The following is a 21,718-nucleotide window of genomic DNA, read 5'->3' as shown; positions in this document are numbered from 1 at the left end:
CTGAAAAGTCATTATTGACATCAATCAAGCGACTTGGAGTGTATTAATGAAAAACCATGTTCCAGATACAATATCCAGGTGCATGCGTGATAAAATTTTAAAGTACTTTGGTTAAATTAATTACAACTTGAGGTGAGTTATTCATGGCTTTTTGTGAGGTTGAATATCCTTGCAATAAAAACAACCCAACACGCCAAGGACTATACATATTTAATAAAAAAAAAATAAAAATTCTAGGTGGAAAAGGATTAAAAATTTATTTCACGCCAATTTACATTGCATCAATTAAAATTGTATCGAATGCAGATTGAGGTAGGTACACAAGACTGCAGAGCGGTTTTAGCGGCAATCTAAAACCAAGTTTAAACTGCATCCGTAGGTTATTCAATTCAAAATCAGTTTTTTTTCTTAATAAATTATTGAAAGGATTTGTCGCGTCTCCTCTAACCATCAAGAGAAATCATTCTAAAAATATCTGCTATGTGACAAGACACATGGCAACTATACTTCAAGTAATGTGGTGTGGTGGTCAGTTAAAATTGACCAAGTTGCAACAACCCAAGAACACCAGACTTGTTTGTGCAGATTTAACTTTGTTGTGTAGGTCGACGCATTGGTCAATTCACATGCGAGTTATGTAGTATTATGCTGCCACACACATGCTTCAAGCTTCTGGGTAAAATTCCTTAGGTGTTTAAACTATTTTTTTTTTTTTTTTGATTGACCAACGAAGTGAGGGTGAATCTAAACCGGAATGAAGCAAGTCGGCAAGTATTACGTGTGGTTCTGGGTGTTCAATATATATTTTTTTTTTTTTTAATTTTATTCGATGGCTATAGCAATGGGTCTTTAACCTTTAAATGGAACATAAAAACATTGAGATAATGTAAGTGCGTGGGGTGTTGCAGTTGCATGCGTGAAGAATGTGCCAAAGTGAAATGAGACAAAAATGCCTAAAAAAGTTTTTCGAATGTGAAAGAACACCAAAAGAGATTTATGAAGATTTTTTACAATGCAGTAGGGTTTTTTCTGGTAATTTCTAAAACAACTGGGTCAACTTATGATATGATTATCACTCAACCCTCTTATAACCTTTTCCAATCAAAATTTTTACCTTGTTGTGCTATTGAAAGCAAACACTTTGTAGAAGTCGGTTTTCTAAGATGATGATTGAAGATAAATTTGTTAACGAAACTGATGCAAAGCTTTGGATAAAAACTGAATAATGTTTGATAACTTTTGACTTGTTTAGCCTAAAAAACATGGGTTTCTACAACGTAAATACGTTTCTCTTTTCTAAAAATGCCTAATTCTTCATGTTTCATAAAGATTTCATGCAATTTAGTGACAAAATATTTGGAATAAGTAAATACGAAAATTAGACTATCAGTTTTAATTCTGTACCAGTGTACTATTCTATTGCAGAAAATTTTTTAGAATCTTCCTGGAACGAGTGTTTGGTTGGTACAAAACAAGGTTAGTTTTAACTAAGGTCCTTGTAGCAAAACTTCGGATTAGAATTGAATGTTTAAGTTTGTGGTTGCCAAAGACTGAGGTAAGTTTGTGAACTTTCAGTGTATTCCCATAAAAAAAACTGTAAAGAAAGATCTTAGTTTAACTACTAATTAAGAAAAACAGTCCCAAATTGTCCCATTCGCTCGAAAGAGCAAGGAAAAGCATCTTATCAATCTAACAGCAGGAAAGAAATAGAAATTGAAATACCCAGAAAAAACAAGCCTTAAATCTCTTCAAATAGCAGAAATATTGGTGCTAGAATACTGTTCTTTTGGTTTCTTGCTATTTCGAGAGATTTTTGGCGTATTTTTTCAGGGGGGTCATTCTGTAATTTTCAAAACGATAATCGTCAAAACGTTGATCGTGGACGATCACGTCCACAATTTGCTTCACATAACTCAGCGAAATTCGTTTCGTCTACGTTTATTTCTTCATGCAGTTTGAGAGGTTTCAGAAATTCTCAAACTGCTTTAAATGTCATACTGACTCTGTCTGTTATTAAGGATAAGAAGAAGAAGGATACTCTGTTGTTTTTTTGTTTGTGTTGTTTTTTGTTTCTGTTTCTGTCATGTGTTTTTTTTTTGTTGGTGGTGTATGAACTAAAAAAAAAATGCAAAACAAACAATTTTTTTTTTGTTTCTTGCGCGTATTGTTCTTTAAAAAAAACCTAATACATATGCATGTACTGCACATATAAATATAAAATCATCGTTTGTTAGGACAAAATCATTATTTTAATTTTTTTAGAGAAACATAATGTGATGTTTATTTTTTTAATAAGAAAAAAACTCGAACCTTAAATTACATTTGATCACAAACTGGAAATAATTATAAAAAAAAATAAAAACAATATTAAATGGGTATAAACGTATGGGAAACGTGAGCTATTTAGCTATCGTCCAAACGTCGACGTTTTTGCGTGTACGTTTAGACGATTTTCGTCTTCCGTGAAGCAAAATAATAATAGCGAAAACGTGATCGTCCAAACGATGGACGTTTTTAATTTTACTGAAGCAACTCTATCGTTCAAACGTTAACGTCTGACGATAATCGAGATACGGAATGACCCCCCAGGTATTTTAAGAAATAGGTATGTAGTAAATCTATTTTTCTCTGCACTGGGCTTATTCCTATAATGCTTTTTGTAAGATGGAGAAGCTGTTTTTTCTTGCTCTCAAGTGAAGTCCACTGAAGAAAATGGTACTTTTTGGTATTACCTAACAAGTTGATGAGTTTTAAGTTTCGAAGTAAAACTTCTCACTTTTTGTGATCAGCGCCTTTAAATGGCTCTACAATAAATTTAGGCCTCAACTAACAAGCTTATATCCTTTTTTATTTCTTTTATTTTTCTTTCGCAAAAGCCGGTGTCCTTAACTTCTCTTGATCAAGCCAACCTTATTCTTTATTTAGTCGCAATCACCCAACATGTATTGTTTGACTGTGTTATCACAGTTACAAGGTGAAAGATCTATTGATTGCTTATGGAATGAACAACTTGATTAATTTTGATGAAACATGTGAAAGAAAAAATTAGAACATAATTCCGGGAATGAACATTTTACGAAGAATATTTTCAGAGGTTAAAATTTTTTACTTTAGCTGAAGAAACTTTTCTATTATATTTTACCAAGAAACAATCTACTCATAAAACGATGAATATTTAACGGGGGTTTTAATATTCAAGTTTTTGTCATTTATTATTCTTTTGAAATCTAACCAAACATTTGGACAGTAATCAAAGCCTTCCATAAATCAATTAGTAGGTACTTATAAGCAAACATTTTCTCAGAAAATCGAAACACATCAAAATTGAGTGTGAAACAATACCAATACGTTACAAGTCTTGATTACTAATCAAATGCCAATAAAAGAAATATTCTGCTTAGATACCTTAGATAAATTTTCAAGAATTATAACCAGGTACATTATGCGCTGGCAAACGGCGTCAAGACGGTGAGCCAGCGAGCCATTATGTACCGCACGCTCGCCGCTGTCTTACCTGTTGATTTATCTACACCATCATACAAGTTATATAGCTTTCCGGAGTAAACTTCACCCCCATATTTAAAAAAAAAAACATACATAAAATCTAAAAATAAGTTATGAAGCTGCCACTTTTATATCAACTGGTTCTGACTGTATCTACCTTAGATAGGTAAACGACTTAAGCTCTACTGTTACACATACTACCTCTATATGATGAATCACACCAAATCGAAAGCAAAATATCGCAGAAATCGCAGAAATGAAGAAATCAAAATAACAACAACAACAAAATATTGAATGTCTTGACAATACATTTGTGACGTGTGTTTAGACTGAAAGACTTTTGTATCTTTTTTTTGTCTTATCGGGGAGTTCCAATAAAAACATGGGCACAAATGAGTAAATTTTAAGTTAATATCTAAACGCTATACAGCTCGGTAGGTTTCTTACTATCCACCCTACTGATTCATAAAAAACTCTTTATAAAATTACAATTTATCTTTTATAATATCTTTTATCTCTCTTATTTTTTATTTGTCTCTTTCAGAATAACCAAAACCAAGGATACTCATCATTTTAAACACATATTTGGACTAACAAATAAACCAAAATCTCAAACAAACAAACCATATCAACGAAAAAGAATTTTTTACATACATTATTTTGTTTAAAGGCATGATTGTGGACAAAACTGAAAATGTCAGCGAACAAGCTTGGACAAAGCTATTAGATGATAAGGATACAAACGGTGCTGTGATTGTTAAAAATACAAACGATACGGATAGTAGTAATCCCAAAGAGAGTCCATTGTCAATGGACCCACCACAAACAAAAAGCAAAGAGTCAATATTAGGTACATTCCATAGGCATTTAAGGATGTCACTTAAGGCAGTTAGTGAATCTCCAGGACCAATTACAAGGTAAGTTTTTTTAAAACTCTCATCTAAACTTTGCTCAGTATGAAGAAGGTCTTGAAAGTATAGAAGTTAAAAGATTACTGAATGATAAACACAAAAGTTGAAGCTTTTATTGTGTGAATTGTGAAGTAGAAATATTTCTACAAAGATTATACACATCACTTCCTTGAAGATTTTTTTTAGGAATTTCTTTTGAAATCAAAGAAATGTGTTTCCAAAAAACTTATTTTGCATAATATTTATGAGTAATTACAAAAACGTTCACAAACAAATATTACAAAATGGCGTCACTAGAGTGGGCGCGCCTTTTTAAAAAAAAAGTTGCTCTTGTACCAAAATTTAAGTGAAAATATTCAAAAATGCGTTTAAGGTTTAAAACTTCTTTTTCATATGAAAAATATTTGTTGCAACTAAAAAATATTGTTTTTTAACTAAAAAATATTTGCATCGAATTTCTTATGAAAATTTTGCCTTATAAATGTTATAAAATACAAAAACGCAAGAAATATTAAAGAAATAATGTTTAATGCACATAATTTTGTAAGGAATTATTTTTGTTCGGTGAAGAAAATTTTTTATTTTCAATAAAAAATTTTTTAATGCAAAATATTTAGTTGCAATTAATATTTTTTTTATTAATGCAAATTTAATTGACTTGAAATAAAAAATTTTTTAAAGCAAATATTTTTCAGTTGCAATATAAATATTTTTTGTATGCAATTTTTTTTTTTTTTCATTTGCAATGGAAAGCAAAAGTATTAAAAATAAAATGATTTTTTACAACCCTTGTCAGAAATGTCAGGAGCAAATCGTTAAAGCGTGAAATGTTAAAGATGACAATTTTTTGACAATTTTGATAAACTCACACGATTTCTTTTATATACTAACTGAAGCTGTTAAAATTTTTCAATAAATTTCAGTTGGGGTAAATTTTGGAAAAATGTTCCACATCCGCCCTAGTGACCGTTTATATTTAAACTTTGATAGAAAATCTGCTTTCTCCGCAGTTTTGAATTATAAACTGCAGTTTCAAATTAAGACTGAATTCCCGTATACTCGGATAATACATATAATTTTACATAAGTTTAAAAGAATATTTTAGTGTTAAGGAATAAGAAAATGTTTTTATATCAATTTGGAAAAATTGCGAAGAATTGCATAATTTGATAAATTTAGCTTCAAGTTGAAATTATTTTCAAAATGATTTTTTCAAAAGAAATAGATTTTTCTTCTATTGTTTTCAATACAATTTTTAAGGTTTGTGAAAATTACTTGTAGCGCGTGCCAAACACCACAAATGTCCATATGGCTGCTCGCTGCTTAATAAAAAATCACACATTGTTTTTTTTTTTTTGTTACTTTTCTTTTGAATTATAAAAAAATGGCACAAACAGATAAACCTAAAAATGTGAAAACAAAATCTCATCGTTAAATATACGTGTTTTTATTAGTCTTTATAAAGCATTTTTTGTTTTACAACAACATTTATAATAATGTTCTTGTTTATTATATATATGATGCTTTTTTTTTTTAATTTCTAAAAACATCAATTTAATTATAATGAACTCGTCAATTAAAGATTTATTGTAAGATAATTGTTACTTTTGTTTAAGATTTGTTTAAAATTTTTTTTCTAATCGTGATGATTTGATTTTGTATTTTTGACGAGTTTTTTTTTTTTGTTGAGATCATCACTTGTAGGCAAACAGTATTCTCTTGAATAGAATGAATAGATTTTTTTCTCTTTTAATACTTTTTAATTGATGTTGTTAATTGTTTCTTAATATAAATATTGATGAATTTCAACAACTCAGTGTGCTTCTGAAAATTTTATGTAGAACTGGTAAACATAGGTTTTTTTTTTGTTAAATTATGTTCAAGCCCGTCCAAGAGAGAAGGGTGGGGAGTGGTATCGTAGGAGCTGCAAATTTTTAGAGAAGCCTTTCTTTATCAGAAAACATACCTACTTTCTATAAAACATTGGAAATTTAAAGATCTCGAAAGCCAATTTTTAATATTTTTTTCAGTGTATTTGAATTTTGCACTAAAGAATCTAAGAAAAATGTGTTTATACAAATATTTTCCACCTCTTCTATCCTTTGCAACATTGTATCAGCAACATATTGACAAGAAAATTCAAAATAATGTATCTTAAAATTGACAGGTATGATAAATAAAATCTTTAAAGTACCAACAACAGTTTCTCTTATTTGATTGAAGTGTAAACAAAAATTTGTTATTTTTTTTTGTCTACAAAATGTAAATAAATTTGTTTCTTCTTTAAATTCCTATTGTGGAGGATTTTTGGCAGAGGCATCGTTGTGTATATCAAAATATTTTACTAGAACTTATTTAAGACATTTTATTTTGAAAATGTTTAGTATTTTTATTTTGAGAAATTATAATGCATTCAAGTAGAACAAAATTAGATGGATTAAATTTCTTTTTAAAAATTTGGTTTATTTTGGGCAAATTAGAAAACTATTATTAACTTTACATCTAATTTAACTAGGTCAGGAAATTAGGTCACACATTTTGATTGATTGATTTGTTGCAATTGAAGATAAATTAGTTTAATGATCGGTTGCACCAGCTTTTTTGTAAATTTAAGTTAACATTTTTTTTTTGAATTCTGTAATTTTACATAATGGACAATTGTTAGTATCAAAAACCCACATTTTGACAGCCAGTCAACTTTTTTTTTTGTAAATTTTCAAATAATTTTAAAAAGTTATAATAATTTTTAATTTTAAATAAGAAACCTTGAAAGCATACCAAATATATAACAAAAAAGAAAATTTTGGAAAAACACACTTGACTTTTAAAATTTGAAGTAGGTACCTACAGTGAATTTTTTAAGTTAAAATTTTTTATTATTTTTTAAATTTAACTTTTTTTAAATTAAAACAGAAAAACTGTCCAATCACCCTGTGAATTAAAAAAAAATGTAGGTACTTCTCATATTCGGACTTTAACCCAACAAATTGAAATGCAATTGAACAAAACATTTATCATTGGCAATTGGCCAATAAGTTTTTGTCTATCCAATGTTGCCAAGTTTTTTTTTGTTTTTCTTCTCCTTGTCATACAAATGTACTACCAGCATGAGCACGTTTAAAACGAAAAAATCCCATGAATGTAGCTATATTTATATGCATGTCAAATAAAAACTCAAACTTTTCACACGCTTCAAAAGCTTTTTTTTAACATTTGGAACCGCGTGCCGGCATTGATTCAACTTATTTTTTTTTTGTATTTAAAAAAAAATATAAGCTTTAAAAAAAAATTAAAAATAGATAAAATGCACAATATTAAACAATGCATATAAATGTATACAATATAAACGCAAAAGTAAGGTAAATATAATCGGCTTCTGCACTTTTGATTTGCTTTTAAGATAAATTTTTCTCATCGTATCGATGCAAAATGTTATGACAGATGCGGAATATATACTCGCACAATATAGAGAGGAGGTCAATTTGTGCGTCAAAAATTGTTGTCATTCATGAATGAATTTTTTAAGGAAGATAAATAAGCACAAAAATGAATTGAGTATTAAAAAAAGATAACTTATTGGTTTTATTGAAAAATTAATTTTTTTTTTGGGCTTATTTTTATGAACTAGGGTCAGAAATTTTGGATATACATATGTATGTACTTATTACTTAATTATATAAATTTCAAGAAAGTCCATTAATAATTGTAGATCTTTCTTAAGGTTTGTAAAATCAATCAAAAAAGTTTTTATTTTTTGGTCCAAATTTTGTATCATAAAAAAAACAGTCGAAATTGTTATAAAACCTCCAATTTTAACAAAGAAGTAGGGAAAATGTATGTATTTCCATTGTGGCTTATTGGCACTTAAGGGCAGAATTTTGATTCATAATTTGGTCTCACTAGTTTGTAAAAATTTAAGGTAGAATAACAATTATCAAATTTTTGTCTGTGATACAAAATTTCGAACACTTAATTTTGGAGCCAAAAATAACTTAAAAATTAAAATTAAACCTTAAAAAAAAAAAAATTTAAAATAGAAGGGCCTCAATTTTATTTAGAATTCTACTTAAAAAACAAAAAGAACGAAAGAAATTCAGTGATTATTCTGAGCCAATAACTCATTTAAGGGGCGCCTAAAAAATACATAATCGTATCTACAAAAACTTTTATGAACATTCTAGAAAAAAATTATTAAACAATTTTAAAATACGACTAAGGTACAGTCAACATAAAGCTTTCAAAAATTATTATTCAATTAATAAATATGCTGCCAAAAGCTTATTATTAAATGAACTGAACTAAACAGCTGGTTTTTGGCTGGCGCACGAAAAATACTATAATTTGTATGATTTTTGATGGCGTTAATGAAATATTCAAGAAAACAAATTTTATTTTCACTTGTGACGTTTAAAAGTCATTTGTTTGTAAAATATTTTGGCTCACCTAAGTGACAGAAAAAAATTTCAACATACCTACAAGTATAAAAATTTGTGCGCATTTCTGGTAAGTGGGTTGTTTTGATTATTTTTATTTTTAGAAATTTTAAGAAATACATAAAACAAGATTTAGGTAGATGTCTTAAACACATGTTGGAAAATCGTTTGAAAAATTACTTTTTAAGGATTAAAAATTAAATTTAGAAAATATCTGACTTCTTCAACAGTAACAAAAAAAAAAATCATATAGAAGATTTATTCCAAAGTAGCAAAAAAGAGTAACATGTTTTTAAGCCATTTGTATAAATATGTGAGTATGTTTGTTCCCTCATAACTTCTAAACAACTATAGTCATAATTTAATAAATGTGTAATCTTTATAAGCGTCTTATTTTCCGTAGGTTTAAGGGTATAGTATTTTATAATATGACGCCCTCTAGAGGAAAAACTTATGAACTATTCGGATTTTAGTTTTTGAACGAATTTTCTTGTTTAATTAACTTAGTTCTTTGGTCATGATTATTCCTATACTATAGGCCAAAAAAGTAACTTAAAAATTAGCTAACAAATAAAATTTCCCTGCCTAAAAACCGTTTTTATTTAATATACAAGGCCCTGTAAGCCCATAATTACCTCCCTGTTAAAATGTCAAACACTGTATACATAAAGCACATATGTACGTATAATAATAATTCGTTAATTCAAGATCATAATACAGAAGTATGTTTGTATATACTACGTCAATTTACCAGAGCGAAAAGTACACAAAAATAATATTGTAATAAAAAAAATGTAAAGATTTTGTGTCTGAATTTGTTTCGTACTTTTTTTTAATTTCATTTTTATAAATGGAAACACAATTAAATGTCACACTAAAATTCATGCGAAAATTCTTTATAATTAACCAGTCCGTCAGAGTAGTACCTCTCTTGACAAGATATTTGCTTTTGCCGCATCGAAAACGCCTCCACTTGAAATCAGTCAGTCGTTCATAACGACGACGACGTCGAAAGTACTATATTTTTGCTCTTAATATACATAGTTTTTCTACTACAAAAGCACGCGAGCCATTAAAACCATTAAATTAGTGTCTGGAATTCAAGTCTTTACGAGACCTTAGTGAATAAAGAAATAGAGACATGGTGTGTAGATGGGGCACATATAAAACCACACACAAAGCTCGAATACCATTACAGTGGGGCAGTTTGTACGAAAAAGCTGAACTAATTGAAATTTGCGTGCCAAACTATAAAGATCAACTAAATATCAGAAGCTTAAAAACAACATCTTTTGGTCAAGGAAGGAACTTACATATATCGTAAAATAATTGATATGACCTAAAAGTGGGCGTATTTGTGGGCGTTTTTCAGCTTTTTAGTCTTTTTTTAACTAAACTATAATTATGTATAAAAAAGACAGTCTTGGCATATGGCAGAAGATGTGTCAATGAGTGTTTTGTCGATTAGGTTACAAAACGTATAATTCAATTTCTTCTTGTAACCTGATCTGTCCCACTGTAAATGTGTTAATGTCGGGGGAGTGCATATCTGGTTGTTGTAGGTAGTAGTTGTGATTTCCGCAATTCTTTTAAATGGTTGTGCCGTTTATGAAAAAGTGACTAAGGGAAGAGAGAGACGCGTGTGTATGTTTTTTTTTTTTAGTGAAAATTGGGGTGGAAACGGTTAGTTTTCATAATGAAATAATGACTGTTTTGTTTGCTTTGTGCTTTGCTGATAACCTGGTTGTATAAATGAACTGGTTAGAGGTCGTTTTGCGTGAAACTTTATGAAAAGTAGGGCAAGTAAGATAAAGATAAAAAGATCAACAAGCTACTGGGAATCGAAAATAGGTCGGTAACGATGACTAGATATTTGTCGGATGTCATTTTTGATCGCATGTAGTTAATTTATTATAAAAAGTTAGAATTATACTTTTAAATTACTGACTAAGCCTAAAATTATCAGAGCTTAAAATACAATATTCTTTGATGTGTTAGACTTTTATCTTAGCCGCTAAGATTTGATAGAAAATTGTAGGTCTTCCCTTTTCTTACGGATTAATTTATTTATTTTATTATTTATTTATTTATTTATTCATTCTACGATAATACATCAACAGATTCGAAAATATAAAGTTCAAGTTCTTGAGATACATTTGTGGGTTAAATAAGCCAACAATAAATTCTTAAAAATGTTTATTTTTAAACTTATATCTAGATTATAATAAGCTTCATTAAAAATTCTACAACAAAGGCTTAAAGGTTCGCGTAATCCATAACAAGTTCTATGTGCAACCTCAAATAGTAATGGCCTTTGTCTTAATGCTCTCGAAGGTGCATATAAAGAAATTAGAGCAAGTAAATTTCTGCAATCTACAAAATTACATAGAATGTCACGAACAAACATTACACTATACATTTCTCTGCGTGAATGCAGAGCTTGCATTCCTAGTAATAAACATTTTGACTGATACGAATGATGAATTGGATTACCACTGCCGAAGAATTTTCTTAACGCAAAGCGCAAAAAGTTCCTTTGAACACTTTCAATTCTATTTATATCACATTGTGTTGTTGGGTTCCATACAACACAAGCATATTCCAATGAAGGCCTAACAATACTACAGTAAAGGGATTTAAGAGTATAAGGATCTTTAAAATCTGCGGAATTTCTTTTTAAAAATCCCAACATTGAATTAGCTTTGGAAATAACTGAATTAATATGAAGTTTAAATGTTAGTTTCTCATCAAAGATGACACCTAGATCCTTAACATCATGAACGATTTTAAGATCAACATTTTCCAAAGAATACAATGGAACAATATGAAATAAAGACCTATTGTAGGACATCGAAGCACATTTATTGATATTTAAATTAAGATCATTCAGGTTACACCACCTACAAAATTCATCAAGGTCGTTTTGAAAAAGCAAGCAATCACTAATACTAGAAATAACAGCAAAAAACTTTATATCATCTGCGAATAAGAGACATTTGCAGAATTTTAGGATGTTAGGCACATCATTTATGTATAACAGAAAGATAGGAGGACCCAAATGGCTTCCTTCAGGAACTCCAGAGGAAACTTGGATCCCATTGGAACAAAGTCATCAATTACTACAAATTGGTTACGACCATATAAATATGAACCGAACCAACACAGCAATGACCCATTAATTCCATAGGACTCAAGTTTTCTCATGAGGATTTTTAAATTGACCCTGCTGAATGCCTTTGTAAAATCAGTGTATACTGTATGAATTTGTTTATTTTGTTCTAAAGAGTTTATACAGTAGTTCGTGAATTCAACCAAATTTGAGATAGTAGATCTGCCCTTCCAAAACCCATGTTGGGAATTACACACAAGACCATTTATATGATTTATAAATATATCTTTGATAAGACAATCTAACATCTTTGGAATGATGGAAAGTTTAGAAATGGGCCTAAAATTTTTAACGTCATCTTTTTTCCCAGATTTATATACAGGCGTTATTACCGATATTTTCCACTCTTCCAAGAAAATTCCGGAAGACAATGATTGGTTGAATAGCTCTGTTAATGGAACACAAAGTATATCGGCGCAATGACGCAAAACTAAGGGAATAAAGCCCAAAATATCGGGCTTATGACTGGTTTTAATTCCTTAAGTAGTTTTAGTACATCAACTGAATCAACTTTTATGGCGGAATGCTCAATAATCGATGGAATTGATGTCAGATACTCATCACTTACTTCACCAGTACAGGTGGAATTATATATACTTTGAAAGTAATCGGCAAACATGTTAGCGATTATTTTAGGTTCACAGGAAAAGCTCTGATTAAAATGCATTGTTGAAGGACAACCTACACTTTTGCGCTTTGAGTTAATAAAATTCCAAAACTGATTTGGATTCGATTTTAATTTAGATTCAATTGATTGAATGTAATTACAATATAAAAACTTCGAAAGGAATACAAACTCTTTTCTTAAACGACAGAAAACTACATAGTCATTCATAGAATTAGATTTTTTATAACGTTTGTGCGCCAAGGTTTTTGCATTTTTTAGTTTTTTAAGGCGGTAGTTTTACCACTTTGGACTAGAAGCCAACTTTTTTTGAAGCCAACTTTTTTTGAACCAAAGGAACAGAACTATTTAAAGCTGCACTTACAAATCTTTTAAATTTACAAAAATTTATGTCTAGCTCATTGTTTTTAAATTCAGAAAGCCAATTTATACAATTTAGCTGAGATTTTAATAAATCTAAATTACATATATTGAATTTGTGAAAGAATGTATTCGATTTATTGAATTTACAATAGTTATCGTAATAAGCATGTAGCGAGTATTTAAAGATATTTCACGCAATTTAAAAGCCTTCCTGCCTGTATGGAGTTATTGATTCAATAAAATAAACTGCACCTAACTCCATGACAAACCAATTCCTGTAGTCTTCCGCAGTCTTTTTGGATTAACTACCATTTTGAAACCCATATTCCTTGGCGACACAAAATAGTAAAAATTTTCCATCGTGACTTCCAGCCGTGCGTCTGGCAATCATCCTATCCTGTTGGTGGTCTCCGCACAAAATAAGACTCACTACAAATTTTCAACGTCGATATGCAAATTGCCATTTGTTAGAACGCACACAAAACGACTGCGTCGTCTGTCGTAAGATAAATTCACAATGAATTAGGACTCCATTCATTACCCTTTTTTATTATTTCTCGTAAAAAACTTGTTGTAAATTTTTGCTCAAGGCATAGACAAGACACCGGTTTATGTTTGTAAACCCCTTTTTTCGATCTGTAATGAATTCAATACCGATACATGAATTTTCCTTTAAAAAAATCCTTGAACGTGTTGCTTGACAATAAGACCAAAAATTCAATATCTATAGGTTTTCTGTTTTGTTGTAATTTACAATTTACTTATTACGTATTTATGTATTTCCTAGCTTCGTTTCTTTTCAACGTTTTACATAAATATCAACCATGGCAGATGTATTTTTACAAAAAAAAAAAATGTTTGTATAAAGATATCAAATCATAGACAAACAAAACAAAATACAAATAAGCTTATGTGGGGACGACTATAACCGATATGGATGGACAAAATGAACAAATAAACAGTCTGTCATCTATTTGACATCTTTGAGAAGGAATTCGTATTCTTTGTGCCAGCAATAAGGAAGACTAGGTTTACAGAAATAGACAACTCTTTTATCCGTAGTTTTAGTGGACGTTGGATGTTTCTAAGTACCCAGTTTCCCTCCATTGAAAGCATTTAATGTGATTGAAGGAAATCATATTATTACTAATTTGTCATCCCCCATTGAAAGGTGGTACTACTCGTACATAGTAATTTCTTTAGTCATAAGTCATTATTTGCCATTTATACTGCCGGTTGTCGTTTCTTGTTTGTCGTGCTTCGCAAATGATATTAAGATCAATGCATTATTGTCGCAAAAACGGCTTAGGTTTACAATGAGTGGCGGTGTTCAGGAGCGGATTTGATGTTGAGAATTCTTGCAAAAATATATTTAAAGCATCTTTTCTTAGAAAACAAGGTTAAGGTTATTTCCTTTTTTTTATTAACATTGTCATTCAAAGCCAACCCCACAGGCGGATCACTAGTGTGAAGCAGTTACGTGGGATAGTTATGATCCCCTCGACAACGAGATCATAACAGCGCCGATAAAAAGGAAGAAGAAGATTGTCATTCAAAGCCAACTGCTAGCTCAGTTTTAGCCAAATTGAAAACTAACACAGATCCCAAAATAATCTCAAAAGAAAAATTAAATAGGTTTTGATTTTGTTTTTGAATGCGAAAACTATGTTACTTTGAGAAATTGTTATTACTGTTCAACTAATCATAGGACAACTCATCATAGACAATTAATCAGTGGAAACAACACACAGGAAACATTACAAATGAAAAAAAAAAAAAACAATAAACACCAAAAAGTGTCCCTTCCGAAAAAAAAGAACATTAAAAAAAATTAAACTACAAATGAATTTGTGCCTATCGTACCATTTGATGACTTATCATAATTCATGATGAGTTGTCCTATGATGATATGTGCCCATGATTATGAAAGTTGACTAAGTCACTTTTTGCATTGTTTAAAGAAAAACTTACATAATAATTTTCTTATAACGATTTAGTTGTATTTTTTTTATGAAAACACTGAAGGAGTAATAAAGAAGTTCATTTAATGCAATTTCGTTTTCAAATAAATTTTACCCATTGAATAAAAATTATTTTTGGGCAAGATTTGATCGTATTTTTGGGAGTGACTTAGTCCACTTTCATAATTAAGGGCACATATCGTCGGTCTCATGAGAAAACCTCGTAACTCCACTTTTTTTCAAAAATGACTTTTGAATGCCATTCTTTAGAAAATATGTCAGCGGAGCAACCCAGGTCATTCCGAAAACTCTAAATAGACTTAAATTCAAATTTTGCACAGCGCGTTTCTTTCCAACTACTCTGTTGTTTGTTTACTCTTTAGTCTCTCCTGTAAAATTTTGATTTTGGGAGTTACGAGGTTTTCTCATGAGACCGACGATATGTGTTGTGATATTTGGTTGATTCTTTCGAGAAATGCCTTTTCCAATCCCCCTGTTTTAGCAGGCACATTTTTGAAAAGCAATATTTTGCAGAAATCCGAACTCTGAAAGACTATCTTGGGCTTAAATTAAAAGAAACTTAATTAACAATCGAACGTATCTTCCGCACGGTTTTTAGGAAAATGAGGAAGAAAAAAATATGTCTTAAAATCAAAAGCGACGGCAAAGTGTCGTGTCGGTGACACTCTATACTTTGTACATGCTTCCAATGTTTAACAGATTATAACCACCCGGGTGCACCCTTCCCCTCAAATGTGCTGCTCTAGTAAGTACATTGGTGAAGTCGATAAACAATCATAAATGAAGGTTTTATTTAAGTAGTTTTTGCTCTAATATAGTAGTAAGTATAAGTTATGAATACATATGAAAGAAACCAAATAAAAAGAATTAAGCAACATGCTACTGCAAAGGGGTAGTTTGTATGGTTTTTCGTTTAAACAAAGAAAAATTATTGTCTGAGGAATGTCATTTTCTTACTGCAATTAGAGAGAAACAGTTCATTAAAAGTGACAGGAAAAATCTTTCATATGTTAAATTAAAAAAAAAAACTATTTATGCATAGTATTAAAGTTAAAAAAAGTACCATATGACTTAAATTTTTAAAATTAAGTAGAGTTTTTCATCAAAAAAAAGAAAATCAAAAACAAAAACAAAAGCCAAAAAGTTTATGACAGAGTAAAAAGATAATTGTGAAAACAACAAAGATAAAATTCAACCCAAGAGGATTTTATAAACAAAAAAAAAAAAATAAAAGTATTAAATAAATAAGAAAATAAACTTAAATCTTTTCAGAAATAAAAGAAGAAACAACAAAATACAAATTATGGTTTAAATAATAATAAAAAATAGTCTGAGTTAAGTTTAAGTGAATTACTTGAAAATCAAAGTAAACAAAAAGAAGGAAAACAAGTAAAAACAAATTTAAAAAAATTATTAATAAATATTTTTATTTATGAAACCAACTGGATATTTCTTATTCTTTCGATTTCCAAGAAAGCACGTGAAAAATATCAACAGTAAACCAATTATTCGTGAAATTGTTCCATTGTAAGTTTGATTTTATTAAAATTGTTATTATTTCTAAATATTTTGATTCAATTTCAATTTTGTTTTATTGAACATACTATATACAATTGACTTAAGCTTAACTTATTTCTAATAAGATACATTGATTGATATAAAATTTGTTGGCACATATGGGGCCTAACCTTATACAATGGATAAAAGATAAAATATATATAAATATAGTACATGAATAGGCTTAATTTTACAAGTCTGCTGACTAGGTTATCCTCGGGGTGTTCCGTCCCGGTTGTCCAGTTGTGGTATTAATGGTGGGTTGGGTGGTATGGCATTTAGCCGCGGTAGTAGGCCGATTGCGTATCGGCGTAAAAGTAAACTACTTCCTCGTTGTCGGTTGGGATACTAAATATTTTGAACATGGATAAAAAATTCAGGTCTTACTAATAAAATGAATGATTGAAACCCGTTGTTATACTAGAATTCGAAATTTCATTAAACAAGTATTTCTTTCAAAAAAACGTTATTCTATAAAAATTATAACAATTGTTTAATGAGAATATCTTATAAAAACCTGTAACTAGTAAGTTAAACAAAAATGGCAAATTTTTGCACCAAACCAGAATTGACTACTTGAACCTAATCTTGCGGTGCTTGAGACCAGTTCAATCCAGGGTGTTAAAAAAAATTCTGATAAAATCAACCACAAAAGCCACTTTAGATCTTGTCACATTATTGCAACAAAAAAAAAAAAACTAAAACAGCTTTATTCCAAGGTTTTAATGATTGATAATAAATATCTCATTAACACTTCATAGTTAAATATCTTCATTAAGTTCTATTGTAAATACAAAACAAATATTAAACTATGGTATATTCAAACATTTGTGCAATTATTTATCTTCAATAAGTAACCCCATAAAAGAAGATCTAGTAACTTCGATACATTGTACACACTTTTGCAGCTGTTAAAAGATTTTTTTAAAACACCTGTTTTAATATTTTTTGAAAAAGTTATAAGAATCAATAGATTGCGGTAGGTTGACGTAAAGGAAAAAACCCTAAATCTAAATCATCTTTATAACAGAAACAACTTTTCGAAGGAATAGTTGTTTTTTTCTTTTATCAACGCACTACACTCCCTCTCAAAATCACAATTGTAAAAGAATGCAGTCAATTCAGTCGATGTTAACTGACTTAAATTTTGCCTGCGATTTGTTGACTTGACTTAAAGTCACAGTCATTGCATCAATTTTTAAGAACAGTAGAGTCTTATTACACTTTTACGCTTGTCACGTATCAAATTTATTTAGACCAGTCACATGTTTTTCTTCTAACATCATTCTGAAATAAATGATAAAATAAAAATCATAAATAAGAATTTCGATTTTCAGCAGTAAGCCCAAAAAAAAAATCACCGAACCGTCTAATTTAGATCTTTGAACTTTTATTTACGGCTTTTTAGCAATTATATTTTTATTTTGTTATTACTCCGAATAACAAATGACTACAAATCTAATTTCAAAAAAATAATTTCATAAATTTATAAGTACGTCAATCAAAACTAATTGTTCAAAAAAAAGTACAAAAAAAAAACTCAAAATGACGATTAAACATTAATATACGCAGAGATAAAATTTCACAATTATTTTCAATAATATAGATTGGTATAGTAATAACTGTTATTTTGATAATAAATAATAATATTGCATCGTACCATAGAATAATATACATATAATACTAAATATTGAGTAGGTAATGAAAAATTAGATTTGATATGGAATTCTGAAGAAAAAAAGTGCGACAACTTGCGTAGGCTAGGAGACACACAGAGGCGGATTTATCGTATAAAACAAACAAAAATTATCATCAAGAACCGTTATACGTCTCAGTGGTATCAAATTCCAACAATATTAACGTCTTTTTCCTGAATAATTCCACCACAAATCAAAAATTTGCTGAATAAATTCAAATTCCTAAGCAATTTTCACTAAACGAAAAACTTCGTTCTTGTTGATTCTCATCGATTTGAGTACCCTTTTTTCTCAAAGGAGAAATTTGTTTAAAATTCGAATTGATTTGCTTGAATTTCGATTTTAACGCCTAAAAACCATAAACAATTTCATAAAATTCTTAATAAAATAATTATTAGCTTAGAGTTCTCAAATAAATCTCTGGAAAATACAGAAATACGTGCGTATTTATGGTTTTATCCACAGATTTCAATTTTTCACAACTATTGTCAAACTATAGATAGATTGAAGCCATCTACCACTCTTAAATAGTAAATTCAAATATGTATATGTATATATTTTTAGGTTTGTGTGTGATGGTTTTTCAAAATCAAATGATTTGCTATTGGTTAGAAATGTCTTTGGTACGTTTTTTGGTATATACAATGGAGGCAAGGACACTGCAAAATATATGAGTCAGCTGCCTATTTGATGTGTGAAAGTCTATGGTTTCACCTAATTAAATTAACATATTTATAATCAAACCTCCTCAAGCTTCTCTAACATCCTTACAAAAATTTTGGTTCAAATTAGTAAGTTTTTGGTAAGATGAATAAGAATTATATGATATAATATCAAAATGACGCATTCTCCATAACAATAAACTTCTTAAGACATAAAAACAATCTTAATAAACCCATTGAGGCTAGACTAAACAATATTTTCAAAAAAAAAAAAAAACAACGACTTTACATTAATCAGAAGTGGGATAAATTTTTGTTTTCCAAAATAATATTCAATCATCGTGAACTCTCAGTATATTTCCTGCACTAGACAAGCACACAACAAAAAAACAAATTTATTATATTTTTTCATTATCTTTCAAATTGAAAAAAAAAGTTATTAATCGGGTCAGTGACTTCATCGGTTGAGTACAGTCCAGAGATTGGAGTCTCGCACAAATCCAATCAATTTGTATCCCTGACACCTCTTTGAGTTCTATAGAAACATATAAAATTGAGATAAAAAACATTAAAAAAAAAGCGTAACAACAAAAATTGATGACAGAAGTATGACACACTAAAACAACAATAAAAAAAAAAAAAAAAAAAAAAAAAAAAAAACAGATAAAAAAACATAAAACACATTTACATTTAGCAACGCGTGTTAATGAATTCTATTCACAGTTGTTAGCTAATTTTTTGTATTTAATTCAAATTTTTTATTTATTTTTTTGCGCTTATATCAGATACATCGAATGTATCGTGAGTCAATCAAATTGAACCAGCCAGCCGTTCGGATAGTCAGTAAGCAGTTAGCGTCGTCGCTATCACGAGCTTTAGATATGAATTTTCGTGGTGATAATAGAATTCTGCAAGCGTACAAAATTTCATTGTTGGCTTTTTGAATTTCGAAACGATAAACTTTATATCAGTCACAAATTCATCGTGTAGCCCATTGGGCACCTATTTTCGTCGTTGAAGTTTTACATACACAAAAAAAAAAATAACAGAAATTTACGGACGAAAATTGTTAATAGTTTGATAGTTACAAAAAAGCTTCTATAGTGTTAAAAATAATTGTGACTTAAATTTTCTTATGCGCAAAACCAACAAACCAAATACAAGAAAACCGCACAAACTAAACCAATCTAAGCAATGTCACGCTAGTTTTCCTCTGTCATTTATGCTTTTCTTTTTTGTTTCTGTAAAAAGTTTATAAATAAAAGAAAAAAAACTTAAAATTCTCATTAAATTGTGAATCTCTCTTCTACTCTCTCACATCCCAAAAAACACAATATGCAGTATTCGAACTTAATTAAAAGTCATATTCGTTTTTCTCGTCGTCGACGGACGTTTTTCTAGTTCCGTTAAAAAAAAAAAAAAGATATAAAGAAACAAGTTTGAAAGGAATTTTCATACTTTTTTGTGTGTTTTTTAAGAAAGTTTCTCTGTTAGAGTGATTGTACAGTAAAATAAAAAAAAAAAAAAAAATACCTCCGGCCGGTAATATTAATTTAACTACACGGACGATAAGATAAATTATTTATATTTTTCTTCCAAAAAAAGATAAATATTTATATTAACAAAAAAAAAAAAAATTATGAATCGTTGGAACGCACCAAGAAATTGCCATTTGGTATCAAAAGTGTTGCATAAGACGGTGGTTATTCTTAGAATGTATTCATGTTAAAAACGAGTGCATCTATAAAATAAAATAAATAAATTATACAAAACAGTGTGTTGTGTGTCCTTAGTTTTTATTGTTTTTTTTTTTTTTTTTATATACAAATTGTGATTGTTTAAGTTTTAATTTTATATATTTAATTTTAATTAAAAAAAATTTATTAAAAATAAAATTGTGATAAAAAATGCCGGAAATTAAAAGAGCTCTTAGTCAACTGTCTATGATTGTTTTTCGTGCGACACATTCAAGCGAACAATCATGGCGTGAAGAGTGTTTGAAGTAAGTTTTTTGTTTTTATTTAGTTTTTTTTTTTTAATTCAATGTCAAAAATACCATTTTCCAAATTTATTACATTACTGACCAAGATCAACACATGTGTTCAAGGATTTGTATACGATTTTGATTGCAGGGCAATAATTTATAATATTTTGTTTATGGTGTATTCAGACTATCACCCCGGGTGTTGAACTTGTTCATATTTTAGCGTCTGAAACTATTGTTTTTGAAAATCCTGAATGTAGAAGATTTCTTTCAATATAAGATTTTTTTTATTAAAATTACTAGTTTCAGTTTTAGATCACCAATTAATATTACTTTAATTTTTTTAAGAAGATTTTACACTAATCACTTTTCAATATTTTGGATAAGTATTCATATCTCGAAAACTATGATGGTTTTGGGGTTTTTTTTTCAAGTGCCCTTAGATTGAAAATTTAATTTTCTATCGAAATAAGTTGATCAAAATAAATTTAAAAATAATTTAGTCAAAAAAATTAACAGATTTAATTTTTGGACTAAGTTGTTTATTATACTTTTTTCAAAGCAAATTTCAAACGATTTTTTTTTTAAATGAAAGCTAAGGACTTTCAAGATTTCAACTTATTTAGAAAAAATATTTTAACCATGTTTTTATAGTATTTTCATACTCAATATTTTGAAAATGAACTAAGAAAACAGTTATTAAACAAACCCATATAAAAAATTGGCATTTTTTGGAATATGTTACAGTCGAAAACCCTATTTTCGAAAAACCTTCAATGTGATTTTTGTGTTCTTGTGTTTTTTTTTATTCTTTTTGAATAAAATACCCAC

At 29.1% G+C, this 21,718-nt stretch overlaps 1 protein-coding gene and 1 long non-coding RNA gene across 6 annotated transcripts in view; one reads left to right on the top strand and one right to left on the bottom strand.

Annotated features, from left to right (window-relative positions):
* The window catches only part of LOC129920090 (uncharacterized), an 83,916-nt gene that overhangs the window by 36,962 nt on the left and 25,236 nt on the right, over positions 1-21,718 (bottom strand). The gene's annotated exons all lie outside the window — the stretch shown is intronic.
* The window catches only part of LOC129920088 (G protein-activated inward rectifier potassium channel 3), a 96,375-nt gene that overhangs the window by 57,127 nt on the left and 17,530 nt on the right, over positions 1-21,718 (top strand). For 3 of the 5 annotated variants that reach the window (XM_056001257.1, XM_056001259.1, XM_056001258.1), the window contains one exon: positions 4,049-4,421. In XM_056001257.1, coding sequence (XP_055857232.1) covers positions 4,177-4,421 — 245 coding nt within the window. In that variant the 5' untranslated portion in view covers positions 4,049-4,176. Of the gene's footprint in view, positions 1-4,048; positions 4,422-20,764; positions 20,906-21,718 lie in introns of those variants that run through there. The other 2 variants (XM_056001262.1, XM_056001263.1) reach the window with 2 other exon arrangements.

This window comes from Episyrphus balteatus, chromosome 4, assembly GCF_945859705.1.
Source record: "Episyrphus balteatus chromosome 4, idEpiBalt1.1, whole genome shotgun sequence".
Classification (NCBI taxonomy): Eukaryota; Metazoa; Arthropoda; class Insecta; order Diptera; family Syrphidae; genus Episyrphus; species Episyrphus balteatus.
This window is presented reverse-complemented; position numbering and strand designations above follow the sequence as displayed.